The 22,332-nt window shown below is 42.7% G+C and overlaps 2 protein-coding genes across 3 annotated transcripts in view; one reads left to right on the forward strand and one right to left on the reverse strand.

The window, feature by feature from the left end:
• Positions 1-588: 588 nt before the first annotated feature.
• The window catches only part of LOC117140571, a 30,403-nt gene continuing 8,659 nt past the window's right edge, over positions 589-22,332 (reverse strand). For both annotated transcript variants that reach the window (XM_033303571.1, XM_033303570.1), the window contains exons 3-8: positions 8,568-8,791; positions 2,762-2,906; positions 2,557-2,679; positions 2,252-2,410; positions 1,765-2,190; positions 589-1,682 (exon numbers count right to left, since the gene is read on the reverse strand). In XM_033303571.1, the coding sequence (XP_033159462.1) occupies positions 1,973-2,190; positions 2,252-2,410; positions 2,557-2,679; positions 2,762-2,906; positions 8,568-8,791 (869 nt within the window). In that variant the 3' untranslated portion in view covers positions 589-1,682; positions 1,765-1,972. The remainder of the gene's footprint in view (positions 1,683-1,764; positions 2,191-2,251; positions 2,411-2,556; positions 2,680-2,761; positions 2,907-8,567; positions 8,792-22,332) is intronic.
• Positions 16,016-17,200, forward strand: LOC117141455 (gustatory receptor 68a). The gene has a single exon (XM_033304909.1). It carries the CDS (start codon positions 16,016-16,018, stop codon positions 17,198-17,200), a length of 1,185 nt encoding a protein of 394 aa, XP_033160800.1.

Raw genomic sequence — 22,332 nt, forward strand, 5'->3', positions numbered from 1 at the left:
TAAATGATATAAATTCAGCGCAATTTATGCCTAGAAGTTAATTAGTTAATTTAGTTTTCGGGTGTTCCGTTACTGCTAAGTACAAAACTAATTTAATTTGACTTAATCGCATTGATCAGGTTGAACGTACACCTAACGCTCTCCTCTCTTCATTTTTATATTTTAAATTATTTACTTAATTTGATATTCTTGTTTCTGGCTTAGCAAAGGATCAAATATTGTTGAATTTCGTTTATTATCTGGGAAATGAAAATTTTGGGAGCCACAAAACTGTTAAACCTTTAAATTAACCCGACCTATGGAAGTATTTCGAAAGACGAACTTTAGCAGCGGAAAATTCTTACTTATTGCTTCTTAGTTTAAGTATTATTATTAAGACTTGCATCTGTATTTGTAGTATGTACGATATATTAAAAAAATATTAACGGCGGGAAGTACTACAATCGTTTTGAAGCATTTTAGTTTGGTTTTTTCTCAAGTTACTCGTACATATCATGTTTCCTCACACACATCGTCGTCAATATATAATAATAATATGATCGTTATCATTCGATTTTGTAGCAAAATGTTTCAACTCTGTTTATGGTGTTTTTTTAGTTTGTTCAATTTTGTGTAGAATTCCATTTGGTTGATTGTAGAAAATTGTATTTCGGACACTTCTTCAGTAGGTTAAAATGCATGCCGCGACACCTTCTCAATTTGGTTGTATCAAAAGCAAAAGATTTCACTGTATTGTCCTTAATGTCTCAGAATATTTCCGTTTAGCATTGGTTTGTTTTCTCGGTTCTTTGATGAGGAATGAGTCTCTCGGCGAAATGTTTGCTTCTATCGGAGATTCTGGATGATCCCCAGTTGATCCGATGCTGATCATCGGGCAAGCGCAGACTTCCAAGTGGACGACAATGGTGAGTGGTAGGTGAAATTGTATAGATGATGACAGTTGCGTTCGAAGTTTCCATTTATTATTATTTTGGTAAGTATATTGTCGACTACTTATGTACATCCCTTGTTTTTGTTGATCTTCTTGTGTCCATTTTGTGATTAGAGTTCAGCTTAAGTTCTGTAAAAACGCCCTGGCCAACAGCACTGCCAGTTGTGTATCTCAAATTTGTAAGATTCGGAAGTTGTATATTAATGACAGTTATCGGTTATCCTTGTTGAGCTTTAATACTTCTTTCGGTTTCTGTTCACAATTCAATTAAATGCTTACGATTGTTTCGCTCAAATGTTAGTTTACCTCTCTGAATCGGCGACTACATCTGATTCGTTATACAATTACTTTGGGTTATCTTAATCCGTGCTATGCCAACTAACACAAGTGTTTAATCGAAGAGCATTAATTCAAATCTAATTGCCATCTAAACATATGTAATTCTCTAAATAAATGCCAACATACTTGCACAAAATTATGATTGAGGGAGGGGAAATCTTCTGTATTACATATCCTTTTCGAGGATATTTGGATTGTGGGATCTTGTGTAGCCAGCTTGTTGTTGTATTGATCAGCCAAATCAAAATGATATATTTATAAACTATTTACAAGTGCATTGGTTATCCGACAGAACTGGCAGGTTCTGCCCAATGCGTTCGAGATTCTGCTTGGGTACGAGTAGAGATCTCTATATAATACACCCTGCGCGGTGATGTCCACACTAATTGTTGTTAATTATAGTCTTACAGTCCTGGAAAGATAAGTGGATTGATCCAATAAAATATCATAGTATATCATATGGTATAATGACTATCACTTAAGCTTCTACTCACTTCATTTAATGCTCTGCAAATATCCATAAATTTACTTAATAAAGTACAGATTATTGTGCTCAAGTCAATCGGTCCTTCCACAGTGTTGCCTGGCCCTAGACGAACCACTCGTCCTTCTGCGCAGCGCCGACGGCGTTGGCATTGGGATGTCCAGTTCCGGCGATATTCGTCTGGCTGAGCCCGGCGGTATTGTGGGAAAGATCTTGACCTAATTGACGGAATTTGCCAAGCACCAAATGGGACGGACTTTGGTGGCCATCTTCAAGTAGTTGTGTGGAGTGCGGTGGTACCCGGATGGTCCCGCAGGGTGATGCCAGTTTCCCGACGTCGGCAGTTGGGTGTGCTCCCGCGTCAGTGTCCCGCCGACACTGATGCCGTGGTAGTGCAGATGTTTCGACGACCCGTTCGTGTCGGCCGTATGGTGCACTGAAAGAGAATCGAAAGGGTCATATATAAGTGGAAAATGATCCCATATACCAGGACTCACCTTGGAGCGCGGTGTTCTGGTTGGCGGCATTCTCATCCTGGCGCCGGCACACACAAATGGCCACTGCCACGATGAGCGCACTCAGGACGAGCAGGACACCCACGACAATGAGGACGAACCAGGTCATGTCCAGGCCGAAAACCGTGCTGCTCGTCTCATCTGCAAATTAGAAGGAAATAATAACCAATTAATGTATATTTTGTTAATAATAAGAAATTTAATGTGTATTTTGTTAATAATAACAAATTGTTTTACAAAACTAAAGGGCATTGTTTTAAATTGCTTAAGGATAACAGTGTACTCACTCTGGCACAGATTCTGCACGGATTCGTCGGAGTTGTCGCCGCAGTGGTTGATGCCATCGCAGAGGAGATCGGGATGGATGCAGAACTCGCGGGTGGCGCAGGTGAAATCCTTGCAGGTGTGCTCTGTAGGGAAATGGAAATGGGTATGGGTATGGGTATGGCAATGGTAACCGCAATGGAGGACTCGTCCTCCGCCAGCACTTACTGGGATCCTTCACCGACGTAATCACCAGCTTGAAGCCGTTCGCATCCGTTCCCCAGCCATCGGTCACGTACTTCAGTGTCACAAAGTTCGTGCGCGTCAGGAGCGCGTTGACGGTGTTCTTTGTGTTCCGACAGGAGATGTCAATCTGCAAGCCAAGGTATCCACAAATTAGTATTTGCTGTCTAATCATCAATTACACTAACGAGCAATATTTACCATACTAACTATGGAATTTGCCTATGATTAATTTATAGCTTGCCATTTGGCATGAAAGAAATTCATATGCATATCAAGGTTGAAGCTTAATCATATGTAATATATAGAAGCAGGGAAAACTAGAGCATCATTTTTCCCAGTGAATGAGCATTCAGAAGCCATCGGTGAATTGGCATCCAGCCGGCAGATGCAGCAGCATGATTCAGAGCAGCAAACCCGCTTAAACTGCGGGCCACGTATTGATGTGCTCTGATTCTGTGGTTAATTTCCCATCAGCAGATGCACCTGCACAGAGCACTGCATTCGGAACAATGAGAGGTGGGCTGGTGGAGGGTGTAGGTGCACTCGAGTGGCATCACATTCCGCTCCCACGACACCTGGCCTTTTGGGCCCGCATGCAAGTGTGCAACAGTCTGCGTGGCATAATGGAAATTAAGACCAATTTACACCCAGGAATTTGCATGCCACACACACACACACTGAAGATTACTTTCAATCGGATATATTATTTTATTATATATTTTCCACATATTATGTGTCCGTAATATAATATAATACAACCATATGACAGCAATTTTGTGCTTTGAAGGATGTTAATTTTTCAAGTGAAAGAAATACATTTTTTCCAGCGAAATATTCGCAAACTTTTCGCACACTCAGGACATTGCATTGCCTCATTGATGAGCCACAAAAGGCATTTAATTTGATTCCGCAATTAAATTGCAGAGCTTGGCAAACTTTTTCCACTGTCGTCTGCTGGTTGGTCACGTTATCGGCATCCTCATTCCCAGGCTCAGTGGCGCCCTGCCACTGCCGCAAAGTGCAAAATGATGATGATGTCGCCGCCTCCTTTGAGGTCCTTGCCACACCCCGGTGCCCCACCGCTTGGCACGTGTATGCGTCACGTCGCCTGGTTCATCACCAGGACCTCCTGCCCAATCCGACCACTCCGCCCTGCCCACCTCCCGCCCGCAGCTGTGTAAATTTGTAATGTTGTTGGCTTTGGCTCATGAAAGTTCCACTGGGGGTTCATCAACGTCCTGCCAGCATCTCCTCCCCCGACATTTGTAGGCTTTGCTGTGGCTGCCTTTCTTCACACAGCAGCATGGTCTTGGTCCTGCCTCGTCCTGTGCCTCGCCCCCCTGTCATGTGTGCTGCTGCATCTTCGACGTGCCGCGCTTTGTGGCATATTTTAATTTTGTTGCAGCCCCGAAAATGCAAACTTTTGCTTGCCTCTTTTTGTGTGTGTGCTGGAAAATTTTAATTTTGGATTTTTGCGGCCACCGCCCAACTTGATGCAGTGACAACTTCTTTTGTCAAAAACTATTTACATATTCGTAACATTGTATTCGTTTCCCCCCGATCTTTTGACCTTTGCTGTGGCCAGCGTGGAGCGAATTTACATACTTTTGCCACTTTGCCACTGCCCCCGAAGTGGCAGCAAGTGGTGTAAAGTGGTCCCAACTCAAGTCGAATTCATAAATCCTGGCCATAGATCCTAGCCCCCCCGCCCACCGAAAAGGGCAGACAACTTACAAAGCTGCTTAGGTAGCAAATACCGCAAGTCGTCTGATTCCCAACTTGTGAATCTTCAAATATGCACAGAGGGACTGCAAAACAAGTCACTCGAAAAATATATGTATCCGCCGAGGTACTTATCGCAACCATTTAGATGCCAACTGAACAGGTGAAAGGATCCTAGCAGGCTTATTAAAAATATGATGCTGAAGGAAATGAGCGAAGAAGTCTCTGCTTTTCAATTTTTAGAGCTTTAACTTTAACATTGTTGAAGAACTTTTATAAATTAATTGGTACCAGTTGGAGTAATGTTGGCTGTATGGCTTAAATAAATTATAATAAATTTATTATATTACTGCAAATATATTTATTGCAGTCGTAGCTGGCAACAAATTAATATCGCTGTTGCTCGATTAGAGTGTCTTCATTTGACAGGCGGCACTGCATCCATCTAATGGCCGAATGAGGCGATTCCGGTGATTCAGTGCCTCATCCATTCTCGTTGTTTTGGCCATGAAGGCGTACGTGCGTGCTGACCTTGTTTGATTTAAGGTTGTGGCCCCGTCCATTCCCATTGCCATTCCCATTCCACCGTGCGAATCCCTCGTTCCCATTCCCATCCTCGTTTCTGGCCCATTGAGTGATGGCGCCTGTTGAGCTCGCTTGTTGTGGTCCTTTTCCATCGGCGTCGCTGATTTGGCAGAACGATTTTACGATACTTTCGCTTTTATGGCCTTCCATTCGCCTGCTAACTTATTTACGATGGGTTCCCTTTCAGTGGAGCGAACCTGCTGGCAATCACTGTCCTCCTCCATGGATAATAACTGTCACATGAACACGGCATCTCGAGCACTGAGCCCTCATAATTAAGGTTAATTTTGTTGCCATCGATATTGATGTGGCATCTTCAAGTGCTGCTCAATAATGTTCGAAGATGGCTCTTATTTTGTGGATGCAAAAACCAACAGAATTACTTTCCTTTACGACCTCGTTTGAGTTGCAATTTCGACTTGCTTCTTAGCTTTAGCTTTTGCAAGAATTTTATTTCGGAAGTTTTACCATATTTTTAATATGCTGCTTTGGATTTAGATGAAGTCCAAATTACGCTCATTGCGAAATATTGATTAAGACGTTTTTTAGTATTGGCAATGATCTATAGATTACTTAGTTAAAATAGGCAACTGTGCGTATACGTAATATTCTTAAACAAATCAGTGTTGCTAACATGGCGTATACTCAATGTGGATTTCTTTAAAGTTCTTCTTTTTTAAGGTCTTCAATGTTCTACGTAGTGTTTTCATTTATTTGAAACTCTTATATTTTCACTTATTTAAGATATGCCTTTGTGCTTTGAAAAATCCCTTAAGCAACATAGTTTTCACCCCCCAATTTGAACAGCCGTAGTGTTGGTTGCACTCAATCTTTTCCCTGGAAGATGACAGCGCTTTGGCAGTGGCCCAGTGTCACTGGCTCCGAAGTCCGGACAAGTAGCCCTAGATCCACGAGAACCACCACTAGAACCATCAGCCAGATGGGAAATTGGGTCGCGCGCCGCACAGGCGACAGAAAGCGGCTGAAACATTTTTGTTTTCAGCTTTGGCACATGCACTTTCAAGGTTTTCCCCAGAGAAAAAATCCAGATAGAGATAGAGAGTGAAAGCGGGCGGGGGGCGTGGCGCTGCCTTGGCTGGCATTTTTCTAATTTTCTAGTTGAACATTTTTTATGCATATTTTTTAGTGCCACTGTCGCAGCTTCCTTTGGCAAATAAAGGATTTGGCTTATGCGCGCTCTATTTGTGGCCACTTTCCTTGGCTCACATTGCACACAAGCCAAGAGCAGTGCATTTGCCATTGCACCCAACCCAAGACCACCCCCACCTACCCCCGCAGACCGCATTAAATAATGCAGTGAGTGGGTGGAAAGGGGGTGAGGGCTGGTGGTGGCGAATGAAAAATGGAAATTGTTGCTGATAAAATCACAGAGCTATCAGCAGAAGAAGCAGCGCCACCAGAAGCTGTTGCCGCATTGCAGCCGCAGTGGTAGCCAAACACCCATCCGCCCAGCCACCCACTTTTCCAACATCCTTGCTGGCTGTCATCATTGCAAATGTTGCAGCGACAAAATTATGCCTGCATGTGTGTCCGGGTATGTGGAGCATCCCATGTTGGCTGAGCGGAAGCCCCACAGGGATTGAACCTAAAATGTCAGAGGCATCAACGTGATCTGGATAATGCGGTGGCTGCGGCTGCCACGCCCCCAGATCTCCGCCTGCTACCCCCTCTCTACCCACAACAAATTGCACTGGATTCATATAGCCGGCAGACCACCCAATCCACCCAAACCGCCTTCGAGTGCCGCAAACTAAGCAATGATTGGCCTTAACTATCGACATGTGATGCCAGCGCATATTTGCATATACGTAAGGATGTGCGGCGACATTGGATTCCTTAAACGTTGCTTAACCGGGATGCAGCTCCAGGGATGTGGCATGTAATCGATAGGGGAATGCATCAATGGGTTCTGGGTTCTCCCTGGCCAATTCCACGCAACTTTGACAAGACATTACCAAAAACTGAGATGTAACTCAGACTAAAACTCAGCAAGGAATTGAGAGATGATCTCTTCAAACAATGAATACATGGATGTGATTGAAGCTGTAAGCATTTTTTATATTTTGTTTTAAACGAACAAATATGTTATGCTAAAATGCAGAATATGAAAATGAGTTTTTTCTGCACATTTGGCCAACAACTTTTTTTTTTTTAGCGCAGTGCATGTATATTAGGCTATTCATGTTTTTATACACACACCTACGCGAAAGCAAATGATTCCATAATGAAAGTAGGTATGCAAATATATGTATGAATATGCGTGCTGATGGCCTGGATGGTATCTTTTCCCATCTGGGACAAATTAAATATACATTACCCGCTCCATGTAAACACATCGGTGTTTCCGATGTTTAAACAAACGAATCAAAAATCTATAAATAAATATTTATATATTTCTGTGGGCTGCTGTTCATTTTTATTGACACAAAGTGAGATAGATGGTGGGCGAAATGTGATTTGCACACTATGCTGCAGGAGAATCAATGACTTTTATTTGATTTCGAAAATGGAGAAGCAACATCACTTAATTCACTTAGCATATATATCCGCATTTGCATACATATCGTTCTGCCTTCTGCCACGAGTGATTCAAATTTGAATTGCCTGTTTCACAGTTCAGTTCCTAATAATTCAATCTACTGTAGCACTAAGCCCACATCCACACATCTCCTCGTATCCATCCAATCCCTCCCCCTGCATATGCACATAATTACAGCTCCGCGCAGATTTCCCATCCTCGAGAATCCGCCGCCCAGGAATTCGATACACATGTACATAGAAGGCACATGTGGCAGGAACTCCGACTGCGTTCCTGCCGCAATTTAATTGTTCACACGGCGTTGGGTGACTCACTCATGTGATTAGCCATTTCCAGGCGAATCAATAAGCTGATGGTGCATCCGTACACTGAGAAAAAACAACTTTGAATAGTTCTCAGCGAGAATTCTGTGGGCAAACTATAAAGACCACCTTTAAACTAGAATCCAATTCAAGGATAGTTAAGATTATGTTTGAATGAATTACCTTGGTATATCAAACTGAACTATCCTTGAAGTTGATAATATAAATTTATAATTATTATGATAATAGTGTTGGTCTAAGAAATCCTTAAAGCCTTTTTCTTATTTAACATTTCGCCATTAAATATAATGAAACCAGCTTTGCAATTTCCTTGAATCAATAACTACGTTCTCATAAACTTCCCCTAACATCTTTGATTATTAAAATTTTCCTTAAATCTACTCATCTATAACGTCATGGGTGTAAAATGCCGCCGAACAGATTCACTTTGCCTTTTCGATTTGCATATGCAAATGCGGAATTTTGCTAATAAAAATGCGGGGCACGTATCGCATCCACAGGCGAGTTTTTCACATTCTCCAAAAGGCAGATGCCAATGTCGGCATAATTACCCCACCAAGAATAAAGGAATTGAAGTCCCTGAAAACCATGTACTCACCTTGGGCGTGGCGACGGCGTGGGCGCCATCGTAAACCAACAGGTGATCGTTGCAGTCCAACTGCAGCATGTCGAAGCGGAGCATGAAGCGCTGCAGCACCGAGTGCGTCTGGAAGGTAATGATGCAGTCCAGATTCCGCTCGTTCTGTGACCAGAGCACGGCTCCATCGATCTTTCGGTACAGCTGCTGGAGGAAGTGGTTCTTGCACAGCGATTGCATGTAATCTGCAAGGAAAGGGAAAAGCATTAATCTTAGTATCGCGAATATACATAAAACTATTAAAACATTAGTAAGATTAAAAATTAGTCAATTAGTTACCAAACATATACATATATAAACATATATGAAACAGTCTATATGGAGTACTCATAAAATTCACCTGTAATATTTATCTCAAAACATTCCTCTTCATTTGTTTAATTTCATGTTTTTAATTTGAAATGTGACCTCTGCACATTGTTCTCATTTACATCTCCATCAAGCTTTGTTTTACATATTTCTTTAAAATAATTCCATAACCCACATAAAGGATAAACTCGACTGCTCCAGCTAGGACCTGAATGAAACCCACCACTTGCCACAGAAATCTGCAGGACGTCTCTCCGTTGGCAACTTCCTTTGGCTTAATGGCGCTGCGGCGTCTCGTGCGCTGCGCCGGAAAATGTGCACTTAAATTTTAATGGAAGGATGAAAAATTCATTTACGCTCCGCTACGCGTATTACTTGCACATGTTTCCGAGCTCACCAGTTGCGTTTATTATGCCCTCCCAGACTGCAGTCGACTGCAGTTTGGCAACTGGATGCGGTGGATTTGCATAATGCCTGATCAGGAATTCAACGCACATGTTAATACCTAATGTACTCGCAAGGGGAACTTAAAAATAAGTGTAAATATCTTTTAGATGTTAGCGGAAGTATTATTTTTCCATCAATCGTCAGTCAATGAAGAAAGCCTTTTTTAAATAAATGAAATAAGGATAGCAAACCCGTTTTTAATTGGCACATATAAAGTAAGTTCGAAGCTATAAACTAATGGAATGGCTTTAAAAAAGGAAAAGTTGCAATGTTTTTCCCCATTCCACTTTTGGCCAGAGATATTCCTATCTTATGATAGGAACTTTTCCCCACTTTTAGTGATAAGTTTGAACGGTCCAAGGGGGACAGTTTTCGCTGCTGAACTTTTAATTTGCCGCGGCTCAATCAAAACGACCTCAACGACCCGAGGAGAGCGCCAGAAAGTCGAAGCCAGCTGCAGGCTGGCAGTCAGTCAGGCAGTCTGGCTATCTGGCAGGCGGCAATGCGAAAATAATATCGCATTATTTAAGCAACTTTTAATTAGTTTGATGGCGCAAACTATGGCGCTTAAGTGCCAAATGCATTAACATGAAACGAGAGCCATTTGGAGGAGCTGCTCTCCTCCGGACATCGTGGCATGCAAATGAACCAGCGAACCCCCGCATCCCACATGCTATGCCATAAAACCAACGCAGGACATCGGCCGGATTTTTAATGAAACACAATAATGTTACTGTGTGTGTGTGGAGCAAGGGGGGAGTGGTTGGTTTGGGACTGAGTTTAAGTGGGACACCCCCCAAGCTTACGTGCGCCTGATTTCAGGCAATTTCCTGCCTAGCAACCGCTTCCGCTCCCGCCGCCGCACTAATTCAATTTCGGTCCCAATAAAACGCACACGAAAAGATGACGCCGCATCCTGGGCAGCTGGGTGAGATGTGGCGTAGCAGCAGGAGCAGGAGCAGCACGCCCAAGGAATTTACTACAAATTCGTTTTACGCCCTCAGTCGCAGGAGGCGGATGATGATGGGGCAAAAAGGACCATCATGTGAGCTCCTGGCTGGTCCTGGCTGCTCCGCCCTGTGAATGCCTCATTTTCGGTCACAAATGTTGTCCTCGTCGCGTTGCCAACTTCAAAATTGAATTCACAATTTGGATGGAATTGCTGACAGACTTGGCTGCCCATTGTTTTAGACCCCATAGCTTTTCTACACAGAGCGAAATTACAAAGGACTGCCAAACGCTCAGTCTATAAAAATATGTAGCATACTTTTTGGGGCACACTGCTTTGTAAACTTTGCTGACCATAAATGAACTTTAATGATGATGTGATATAACAATGCCCCACTTAAACTGAAATTATTTTATGCAACTTATCTAACTTTGAATTTCTTTCTGTGCTTTTCTGCCAAATAAAACGGATCCTAACTCCCTGACTAGGTAGACAGTTTCTTTGGCTTTATATGTAATTGGCAATTTCGTTACACATTTCGCTTTGATCTCCGGCAAAGTAAATAGCCGAGTGTACCAAAGAGCTGAACTGGGCGTATTGTGGGTGGTGGCCAGGGGGCGGGGCGTGGCGTGTTGCCGCCCACCACCTCCTTTGCCACCTGCACAAATTGGCCGCAAGCCACTTGGTAAGTAATTTTCCGTGGCCTTTTCGGTAGTGGAAATTTTTGGCGGTAGCTATTCCGCTTGTGTTCTGTACTTTGCTCAACATTCAACATTCTAGTGAATAAACAAGCCAGAGAAAATAACTCACGAGTCATGGCCCTAACGAGGGATTAACAGATTAGCGTTAAGTAATGGTTAACAATCATGATACGAACGAAATATGGCCGTAACATAGCGGTCAGTTTGTTTTAGGGCTGGCTAATGGCTTTTTCATTACGATTTAAATAAATAAAACAAATTACTTTAAGAACAAGCTGTGCACAATATAAATGAAAGTGCTTTATAACATTTTATTCAAGGAATATTAAGGTTTGTAATTCCATTGACCAACTAAATTGTAAGCTATTTTGATTAGAGTTATATGTATCTATTTTATTTGAAAGAGATTTGAGTTTAATTGTAATATAACAATAGATTAGTTAGCATCATATACTTTCACAGTAGTTAAAAACATGTGAGATAGTTTTGAGAAATTACACGACTCTGTCGAGAAATCTCTGAATATGTATATCAGAAGTTATGCCATCGGAGTTCCTTCTTCGTCCTGATAAATTCACTTCCAGCTGCTGCTGCTTGAATAATTTCACTCTGGGAGTGGAACATCGACAGCGACAAATGGGCCAGCACCGAGATCCATGTGCATCTGTATCTGTATCCGCATCCGTATCTATATCTGCATCCCATACGGCAGCTCGAGGGCGATGGAGGTTTGAGTGGGAAATAGAAATAGAATTTCTGCACAATTTGCCATTGAGATATGTGGGGTCGGGGATCGAGGGAGCGAGGGACAAAAGCACAAGGAAATGAACCGGCAGAGACAATTGTAAAATATCAATTACGTTGTGTGGAGTGAAAATGGAGCGCAAAGTGCTCGGTTGCCGCTTCCGTTATCATTGGCTCCTAGGCGGCCAGAAATCCCTCAATCATTTCTGGACAGGATTGCGAGGCGTGCTGCAGAGTGAAGTGGAGTGGCGTCGAGCTGGCTGTGTTTACCCCCCCGCCATGTACGTATCGGGATTATCATGCATCTGCGCTGATCCCCCCCGGGGATGGGAGATATACCGGATAGATGTGGGGGGCGGCAACATTCAGTGGGTGTGGAAGTGGAAGTGGGAGTTGGGCGAAGGACAAGAGCAAATCGTGGCTGCCTTCGGGCTGTCGGGCTTTCTGTGTGAAGTGAAAGACAAACGAAAGCCGCGCAGGACGTGTGACATTCATGGCAGCCACGGGATGGAGATGGAGTCGTTTCCCATCCAGCAGATACATTTTCTATAAATTAAGGCATTTCTGACACAAATGCTGGCAGCTTCAGGGAAAACAATTCCATTTGCCGAGGAGGCGGCGTCGCGGATCTGTTGGCTGAAATTGCAACATGCTTCAAGTTCGGCTCGTCCATGAGCCAAAGTGCATGCACTCAGAACAAATTAGTACCAACAAGCGGTAGAAATTGAAATATATTAGCAATATATTAACTTTCTGCCTAAGAGTTTCGCAATATTTCTGGCTTTTTAAATGCATTAAATTTCAATATAACCATAAAAGCCTACGTATTGAAATTCTATTAATAAATTATTTTTTTAATATTTTTTTTCAGTGCCCATTCATATAGATATACACACATAAGTATGTTTATCTTCAATTTGTTTATGCATTCGCAGGGAAAAGCGGCAAAAAATAAATGGGTAGCAGCAGAAAACAGATAACGACAAGGCACAGAGCGGGCATAACCACTCGGATCTGGGATGGGATCTCGGACTGGAGGGCAGGGATTAGTTTTGATGGCTGGGCAGCCAAAAAACACAGGAAAATGGCCTGCTTGAAATTAGGGATAAGGCCCGGCTTAAATCCTGAGAGCGTCCCACATCAAAAGGGAGATGGCTTACAAGGAAAAAAAATAAGAAAACTGTTCAATCTGGACGGCGTGTTCATGAAAATATCAAATCCAAAACTGGCTGAGCCTCATCTGCCAGTGAAAGCCAATTTTTCAGTTAATGGCCGGGATTACCCGGTTGGAATGTCATTTGCTAAGACTGAGCCACTGCCAAAAGGAATTAAAATTTGTATAATTAATTTGACAGCTTTGTCGCCCGCCTTATTAATCGACTAATAATGTTTTTCCAGAGTCGTTTAATGTTGCCAATCGAGAAACCTTTCTTTGCAGCTCTTTTGAAAGTTATCGCGATGGCTAAAATCCCTCAAATTGCCAGTGGCAATTCGCAAACAATCTGCAAACGTCCAAGTTGCGGGTCGTCACCATAACTCGCGGCACTCGGAATCGCATTGGAAATGGCCCTTGCTGGCGGAGAAGCCATTCCGCAGCTTAATGCTTCCGGTCGGCGATGGCGAAAGGGATGCCGGAAGTGTTTTGGTCGTCCTAAATGCGTTTTGGCCCGGACCTCTTCGTGCATTTCTATCGCCATTCGCCTCCCTGGACACTAGATGTCTTCGTTGACTCTGGCTGCAAAATTATGTTTACTCTGCTTTCTAACTTTGCGCTCCTCCCGTTTCCTTGGAGCACAGTCACACGCATGAACCGACCTTCGCAAATAAAGCCATCCCCAGTAGCACAGTTGGCGAAACTAGAAAGTTTTATGGACGCTATATTGTAAGGAGCTGGAAACGAAAGACACTGAAATTTCTTTACGTGTAGCTCAGTGCCGTTTTCTCCTTGAATACAAGTCATCGCCAATGAGGACACCTTAAGAGTATCGGCAAATATGGCATATAGAAGCTAGGTGCTTTGAAGGCGGAGAATTATTATATTCGTTGACACGAGTAAACAAGAGAGTTCCAGCTAACGCATTTCCCAAAGGATATTCCCAAGGATAATCACTGAGCATTGCAAATACGCTAGCAGGTGTATGGCATACTACAGACGATAAGTTTATTTGATGAAGTTAACTTTGTGCCGAACTGTGATTAGAGAAAGTTTCGAAGATGCTTTCGCAAATATTTCGCTGGCTCGGCAAAAGTTCGGTTGGAAAAACAAAATATATGAGTAGAACTTCAATATTTATTGACTCTTCATGTTTTAGTTGCGCTAGTTCAATAAAGTGGTTAAATCAGTTTTAACTTTTTCGGAGTCCTCACTTGAATGAATTTGAAAAGTTTTTCAGCTACTTTAGTAGTTGTGCTCTTGGCACCATAAAATATATTCAGTTCATTACTTAATCTATGTTGAAAAGCAGCTAGACAAGCGCTAGCAACATGACGTATACTTTATATTACGTATCCGCCCAGTTTCAACAATCACAGCGTCAACATCTCACACAGATCCAAATCTCGTAGATACAGGCTGTTATAGCTTTGGGGCTTTTATTTATTATAGTTCATCAAGGGGTCTACTTAATTAGCCTTCTGCCCCAAAAATTTTCCCTGAGCCCGGTCAGCATGGTAATGCCTATTTAAGGGCTTATACTTAGCATTTCCTGCTGCTCAAAATTCCCAGACATGGTGATGCAAATTTAATGTAAATATTTTATACTAATTTTCAGTGATTATGCAAAACCACAAATAAATCTGCAGCAATGGAATAAACGAGAGGATGCCCACCGTAAACGTTGGATTTTGGCTGCTGGATGGTGGATGCCACAAGGAGCAGTAGCAACAATGGATGGCTGGCTGGTTGGATGGCTGGAGGTAAAGTAACCGCAACCGAGGCAAGCTTAGTGCGTGCCCCAAAGCGAGGATTGGACGAAAGTTTCGTGGGTGGGTTGCATGGTGGAGATGGTAGTAATGGTAGTGATGGGTTTGAGGGAGGTGGTTTTCGGGGGTCAAAGTTGGTTTTGCTGCTCTGCTCGATGCAGAGTTGTGGCAAAAACTTTGGCCCGAAATCTGTTCGGTTTTCGATCATACCCGCCCACCAGGCCGCCGCCTCTTTTACTCCGGATGTGCCCGGCAACTTGGCTGCAACAAAATAATTTCGCTGGCTCGTTTGTCAAACTAATGGCAGGAATTTGAGCAATTTAAGCAACAAAGGTTAAACAATGAATTTCCTGTGCTCCTATATTGAATTTTACTGGCCCTCGAGTGACCCTCGACGTTCGTGTAAAGTCATTGCCCCCACAACTATACACTGTGGCTCTAGAAAAAATGGGTATGAAATCAAAAAAAAAAAAGAAGAGATTCATTACATGGAATACAAGCTTAAATGGATGGGCTTCAATTTGAAAATATCAATCCCTTTTATTTTCAGCTAAATTTAAATTTGAGAATGGTTCTATAAAGCAATTCAGACACTTGAAAATTGTTTCCAGTGCATTGTGGCACAACCTACGCTCCATCCAGTTGACTAAGCTATAGCTGCTGGCATCGACATCTGGTGCCGGACTCACACGCTCCATTAGCGCCACCAAAATTCGATGGCATCTTGGAGGCACTGGCGATGGCCTGCGCCACAAGGATTCCCAGATGACGCCCCTGGTCTTTGTCGCTGCTGTTGCTGCTTTAATGAAATAATTGAAGTAAATGCCTTTCGCCTGGCCGACTTCGTCCATCCAGCTCATCCATCGAAGGCGTTTGCATAATGAGCATAATCCCCATTCACTTTCCCTGCATCCTGTCGTTTCCCTTGGGCTCCCCGGAATGCCCGTGTCCGTGTCCGTCAAACCATTCACGTGGCCCATTGAGCTGCGTCCGCCGCCGGCGGTTTGTCAAAGTAATTGGGCTATTTACGTGGCGCATTGGACAGAGCTTTTAAGTTTCGCGGATATTTATGTCAGTCGGCAATTATGACAGGTCGCATTAGCTTGTAATTACCCAATGATTGTATTGCTGCCATGCGAACTACTTAGCCCACTCATCAGTCATGATTTTGATCAAATAAATTGGACACTGACCAAGTTAATACGATAATGATGATTTTTCAGCTGTTTATGACAGCTAATTAAAGGTACTAAGAGAACAAGCCTGCTACTCAGTTAATGACTGGAGCCACCAAATTGTTTCATTTCAGTTACTGCCACAAAGCACACCACATCGATATGAAGATCTACCAGGACATTTGGCCTATATCCAAGCCTTCACAGATCTTTGCTATACTACCATTCTATAGCGGAGACGTTGAGGATGGCTTTCGCTTGGGAGGATTGGGTCGCTGGTACGGACGTCTGGTGGCCCTGATTATACTGATCGGTTCACTGACATTCGGCGAAGATGTGCTCTTCGCCTCCAAGGAGTACAGATTGGTGGCCAGTGCCCAGGGTGATACCGAGGAGATCAACAGGACCATCGAGACGCTTTTGTGCATCATCAGCTATACAATGGTGGTATTATCGAGTGTGCAGAATGCATCCAAACACTTTCGCACTCTTCACGATATTGCCAAAATCGATGAGTATCTGCTGGCCAATGGATTCCGGGAAACCTACAGTTGTCGCAACCTGGCCATTGTGGTCACCTCTGCAGCAGCCGGTGTCCTCGCTGTGGCCTTCTACTATATTCACTATAGAAGCGGCATTGGCTCCAAAAGGCAAATCATCCTGCTCCTGATCTACTTCCTCCAACTGCTATACTCCACTCTGCTGGCCTTATATCTGAGGACACTCATGATGAATTTGGCACAGAGAATTGGATTTCTTAACCAGAAACTGGATACGTTTAATCTTCAGGATTGTGGCCACATGGAAAACTGGCGTGAGTTGAGCACGCTTATAGAGGTCCTTTGCAAATTCCGCTACATCACCGAGAACATTAACTGCGTGGCCGGAGTTTCGTTGCTGTTCTACTTTGGCTTCTCCTTCTACACGGTCACAAATCAGAGTTACTTGGCCTTTGCCACATTGACAGCCGGCTCATTGAGTTCCAAATTAGAAGTGGCTGATACCATAGGACTATCGTGTATCTGGGTTTTGGCTGAAACCATCACAATGATTGTGATTTGCAGCGCATGTGACGGCCTGGCATCCGAGGTGAATGGCACGGCACAGATCCTGGCGAGAATTTACGGCAAGAGCAAGCAGTTCCAGAACCTCATCGACAAGTTCCTAACGAAGAGCATCAAACAGGATCTTCAGTTCACCGCCTACGGATTCTTCTCCATTGACAACTCAACACTCTTCAAGATCTTCTCGGCTGTTACGACCTATCTGGTGATTCTCATTCAGTTCAAGCAGTTGGAGGACTCCAAGGTGGAAGACATTAGTCAGGAAGACATTAGTCAGGCATAAGAGCAAGTTTAGCTATAACATTGTTTTAATTTTAATTAATTTAAATGTATCTTAAAATATTTGCTTCATGTATTTTAATTAAAAATTTCACAACATTTTTCTGCCCACAAGGATGTTAAAAAATTGGGTCTCCCTTCTATGGATACCAATACCCCATGTGAAGTGCCCCATTACCTACACCATAATTTGTCGGGATAGCTCGTGATGGAAATCAATTTCAAGCTGACAGCAGCAATATTTCCAATGATCCTGCTCTCGGTGGTGAAACAAACATTGCAATGCGTACAGCTCATCAAATCGTGGGCACGCGGTGGATGCCAAGGGGCATGCCACGTGCAACTTAAACGCATCATTAAACTTTTGTTACTTTTCAGAATGTGGCAACCTCAGACCAGAGGCACTCGAGCGTGCAGCCAAGATGAAGTGCCAAACTAATGAAGGAACTATGGAGCGACCGATGGGGGCGGACCATCCACCAACACGAGCTGGCGAAAAGGACATGCCCCAAATGGGCCAGACGATAAGATTCACCCAAGTCGTCTGCCTGTCGCTCGTCCTTTTCCTTCCATTCCCATTGCAATAATCAAGCGAATTGTCGCTTGTCAAAATGTTTGAATAGTCAAAAGTTTCGGAATTTATATTTCACCTTCTTTTTTTTTCTTTCTTTTGTCCTGCGGCACAGTTCAGCTCCGATAGCTCTGACTTTTGAAGTGAAATTTTATTAAAATCGATGGTAAAACTGAAAAGTTCCGCCAAATGACTCTCGTTAAACATTTAGTTTTGCTACTTCAAAGATGCAGTTGCAAACTAAAACTTTCTGCTTATATCATGATATTAATGATCTACTTTTGATATCAAAACTTAATACATAAATATTTGTTAAAATTAATAAGATATAAGCTAATATTTTGAATATTAAATTTAATTTTTATAAAGAACATTTCTTAATGATTTCCATTTATTTTCGATAAAAAGCATCCATTTCTTGAAACAAAACTATCCTTGCATTCAATCGTCAATTTTTGCCCATTTTTTCCCCGGATTGCTTAAGTTTTCTTTCTGATTGAGTAAACTTTGAGTTTAATTGTGCGCGCTTTTCAACTTTTCATTAAGAACTTGTCAGGGAGCTATCAACTTGTCATGCAGCCATCGAAGGGCTGCTCAATCTACCGCGGAGCAGATCATTTCCGGAACGAGAAGGTAAGCCCAGATGAGCCCCACCGGATATCCGGTTGGATGTACGGTGCAAAACGCCGGCGGGCCTTTTGTTTGTTTATTTTAGCCCTCTCGCAAATTCTTAATTAAATTTCGCACTGCCCTTGTGGGCCGGACTTTGGCTGGTCTTAACTGGCCTACGTACATATACATATATATTTTTCGAAAATCATTTTTCCTCTTATTAATTCCATTTTTGCTGCTGCTGCTGCGAAACAAAGCGAAAAGTTTTTGCATAGTTTTCCCAGCGAGCTTAGCCCTACCGTTAGTTTATTACGCCATTGTTGGTGCTGCGTCTTTTCTCTATTATTTTTTTTTGTATTTTATTCTATTTCATTTAATTTTTTTTTCTTGTTTTTTATTATTGTTGTTTACTTAGTTCGGTGCTATTGTCTAGGCGCTTCTTGTAATATTTTTCCTTCAGCCACCGGCCACGCCCACCGCCCACCGGAATCTTGGCTGCGGAAGATAATTTCGCCGCTTTGTTTTTTCGGGCGGCGCGTGGATTCGCCGTGCAACGCCTAAGTGGATCACGCGCACACTAACTTGGCTAAGGATCCAGGACACAGGACACAGGACACAGATACACACACACCTATATATATATGAAAGTATATCCCTGGCCGAGAATACCCCGCCGATACAATGCCCATGATGACGACACGAAAGAGGTTTGGGACTCGTAGTGGCTTTTTGCTTGAATAGAATACAATTTTCTGTGCATTTGATTACAAAAGGGATTCGTGTGCTTAACTGAAGGCACAATGCCCGGAATGTTCAACTCATTTTATGCCCCTTCGTGGCCCGTTTCATACACTTTCCCTCCATCTTCGTTCCGCCAGGATTCGGAATCCATCAATGCAGCACTCAAGGATTGTGGATGGAGCTTTAAGGTTTCCAAATTAGAAGGCGAAACTGGTTGATCGGATTTTCTGCAATCAAAATCTTGTAAGCTATTGCGATGGCAAATTTGCTCGAGCTTATACAATTTTTTTCTATAATAAATTCCTCAAAATCAATATATATTTTTTGGGATTTACCACAAACATTTATCACTTTAAAATCATTTAGAGTTTATTTGCACCAACATGAAACACACAAATAAATACTGATTGCTTGACAAAAAGTAAGCCTTTTAAAGCCAATTAAAAATGGGTCAAAAGTTTGCCAATTCCCCAAATTCAATTTGTCAAACCCAATTCCCGCAATTGACAGAATGTGTATTGCGCTACCGCTTTTTTTTCTGTGGTAATACATAAATTAAATTTGGAAATCGTTTTGGTTGGAGCAAGTGGAACACGGGTCCGCACTCACTGACTGGCACATATGTACATGTATAGTCGTACATATATGTATTGCATTTATCGACCGATTTCGCATAATAAGCGATTACCTACTACCGATTCCAGCAGCAGAGCGGAAATATTGATAAATGATCCGCCCACGTTCGTGGACAATTTCACAAAACCAATTCGCAGCGAACGAATTCATTGTTCGCTGTTTTGGGGCTTCGCTGCTAAAATGCTCCAGTGCTCCAATGCTTCAATGCTCCAATTGGAAAATGGAATCGGGAGGGGCCTTTTTGGCAATGACACCATGCCGCGGGATGCCAACGCATCAATACTCGATTTGGCATCGCTCCCTCGCAAACTTCGAAATTCGAAAATTTCGCTCCCAGTTGCGAACTACAACAAATGGAATTTATTATGCGTTGCCTGATTTCTATCCGCTGGCTGCAATTTATCTTCCATAAACATTTATCTGCGCATTTGACTGTGACCTGTCCCATTTCTCCAAGGATCGCTGAGCAGCTGAATCATCGCCACTCGGCCAAGATTTATTATTATTATTATTATTAGTGGAGCTGGTCAAAGGTGGCACATAATAATGCCATTTTCAAGTCTAAAGTATGTTAGCTTTAAGTTAGATTCTAGCTTTTATATTAAAGTAAGTCCTTAGATTTTAAATCTGGCATAAAAGGGGTTAAGCGTGCAAGTCAAATAATGCCACTCACAATTAATCAAGATCTGCCAGACAATCATTTCCTCACTTAGGGAAGTTTTTTAGACAGTGAAAGGAAAGCGCCGCCAGATGATTGCTGCGGCTTGTTACAAATCTCATTTCGTATGCGCAAGGATTTGGGGAAAATTAAAATTTATTGCCCATGGAAAGTCCTTGCTCCTTGCCCCGTTTATCCCCTCACCCCTACCCTTATTTCTTAGCCCTTTTGCCTTTGTGAATCCAAGCGCTGACGTGGGAAGACCGCATTGGACTCCTCTTTCTCGGTCGAAACTCATTTTGGAATATTTGTATGTAGGCGACGGGTTGGAGCGTTCTTGCCGCAGTGGACCAGTTGGTCCCATTCTCGCCATTCCCATTCCTATTGCCACTCCCATTAGGATGCTTCTGCTCCCAAGCCTCAAGTCCAAATCCGTTCATTCATATTTATGCCACACAAAGAGCAAAAGTTTTATGCCACTTCTTCGTCCTGCTCGCCGTCGACAGTTGTTTTTCTCACAAATTTATTGGCAGTTGGCCATCAGCTACTGTTTGAGTTGGATTCGGGTGAACATTTTGTGGATCTGGGATTGGATCACGGGCAACGTGACATATTTTCAAAATTGTATAATGTTCGCATTATTGCAAGAATCGCACAATTGGATGCGAGAAATGATGAGGGATTGGGCATCATGGACAAAAACGCATGACAGTATCCCTTGTCAAAATATATACGCATTTTAGCCATTTTCAAAACAATTTTTACATTAAAAAAGTAAATTCTTTTAGGAGTACAACCTTTTGGTTTTGTTGTATAAACCATGCTATTATTAAGCAACATTTTCAATGTTTGTGTAGAAATGAGCTTGAATTAGCTTAGTTCAGCTAACCAATTAGTAAATGAATTTAATTAAAGTGCTAACAAAATGCATTAAATGGCAGAACACTATGTTTTTCCTACTCATCAAGCCCGATCAATGAACGCATGCCCAATTTGACTAAATTGAGAGCAATCCAATTATCAAAAGTGATATACTTGTAACTACATACATACATATATGGTGATATAATTACGTGCAAATATTACGCACATAATTGCAAATAGAGGCCAGAGTTCCGGTTCGTTGACAGTCGCAAAGTTTTTGGTAGATACACCATGAAGAGCTCACACAAAGTAATTATGCAAACCACTTGCAAATGCCTGTGAAAACCCCACAAAAAAAACATCCTTTATATCTATATGTATATATGTGTGTAGGCAAATATCTATATGCCTGAGTACACATTTACTTGCGAAAGTAAGCGCTTGCAAGTGTTTTGCCAGAATGGAATTTGAGTGAGAGCCAAACAAGTTCGTCCCCCGACTGACTATCCTGCCCGTGCGACTCATTATAAGTTACGCTAATCAAGTTGAACGTGCGACCGCATTCAGTGGTGAGTTGGGTGAGTTGGGGGGAAAGGGGTGGAAATGGGGGATAAGGGGGCGGCTGAAGGATGTGGGAGTAGCTGGGCGTGGCCACCAAGCGGATGCCTGGCAGACGACACCAAAGTGGCTGCTTCGAGAGCCGAAGAAAGGAAATGACAATTCAAATTAAAGACACCAGAGCAGGATACTATATTTTTTTTTTTTTTTGGGCCAGGATGGAAAGATGGTAAAATCCAGCAGTAGAAGAATGGGGCTAAATGGAAATATGGGCTGGCTGGGCATAACCACGCCCACCACTCGCATTGCCACTTAACATGAAATTAATTATGAAACTTTTGTGCAAAATTTTGTTGAACGAGTTGAAAAGTCTTCAATGCTGCTGCTCGACAGCGTAGTAAGTAGGGGGTAAAAGGAGTTGGCAGCCAGCAGGGGGGAGGGGGAGCAAGGGAATCAGGCAGTAAGTATGTGGCCGGTAAAAAAGTTAACGGCGATG

Source organism: Drosophila mauritiana, chromosome 3L (assembly GCF_004382145.1).
Source record: "Drosophila mauritiana strain mau12 chromosome 3L, ASM438214v1, whole genome shotgun sequence".
NCBI classification, from domain to species: domain Eukaryota; kingdom Metazoa; phylum Arthropoda; class Insecta; order Diptera; family Drosophilidae; genus Drosophila; species Drosophila mauritiana.

Bases quoted from the DNA above. Each gene is read 5' to 3' on its own strand.
- LOC117141455 (XM_033304909.1), top strand. From the start codon at position 16,016: ATGAAGATCTACCAGGACATTTGGCCTATATCCAAGCCTTCACAGATC.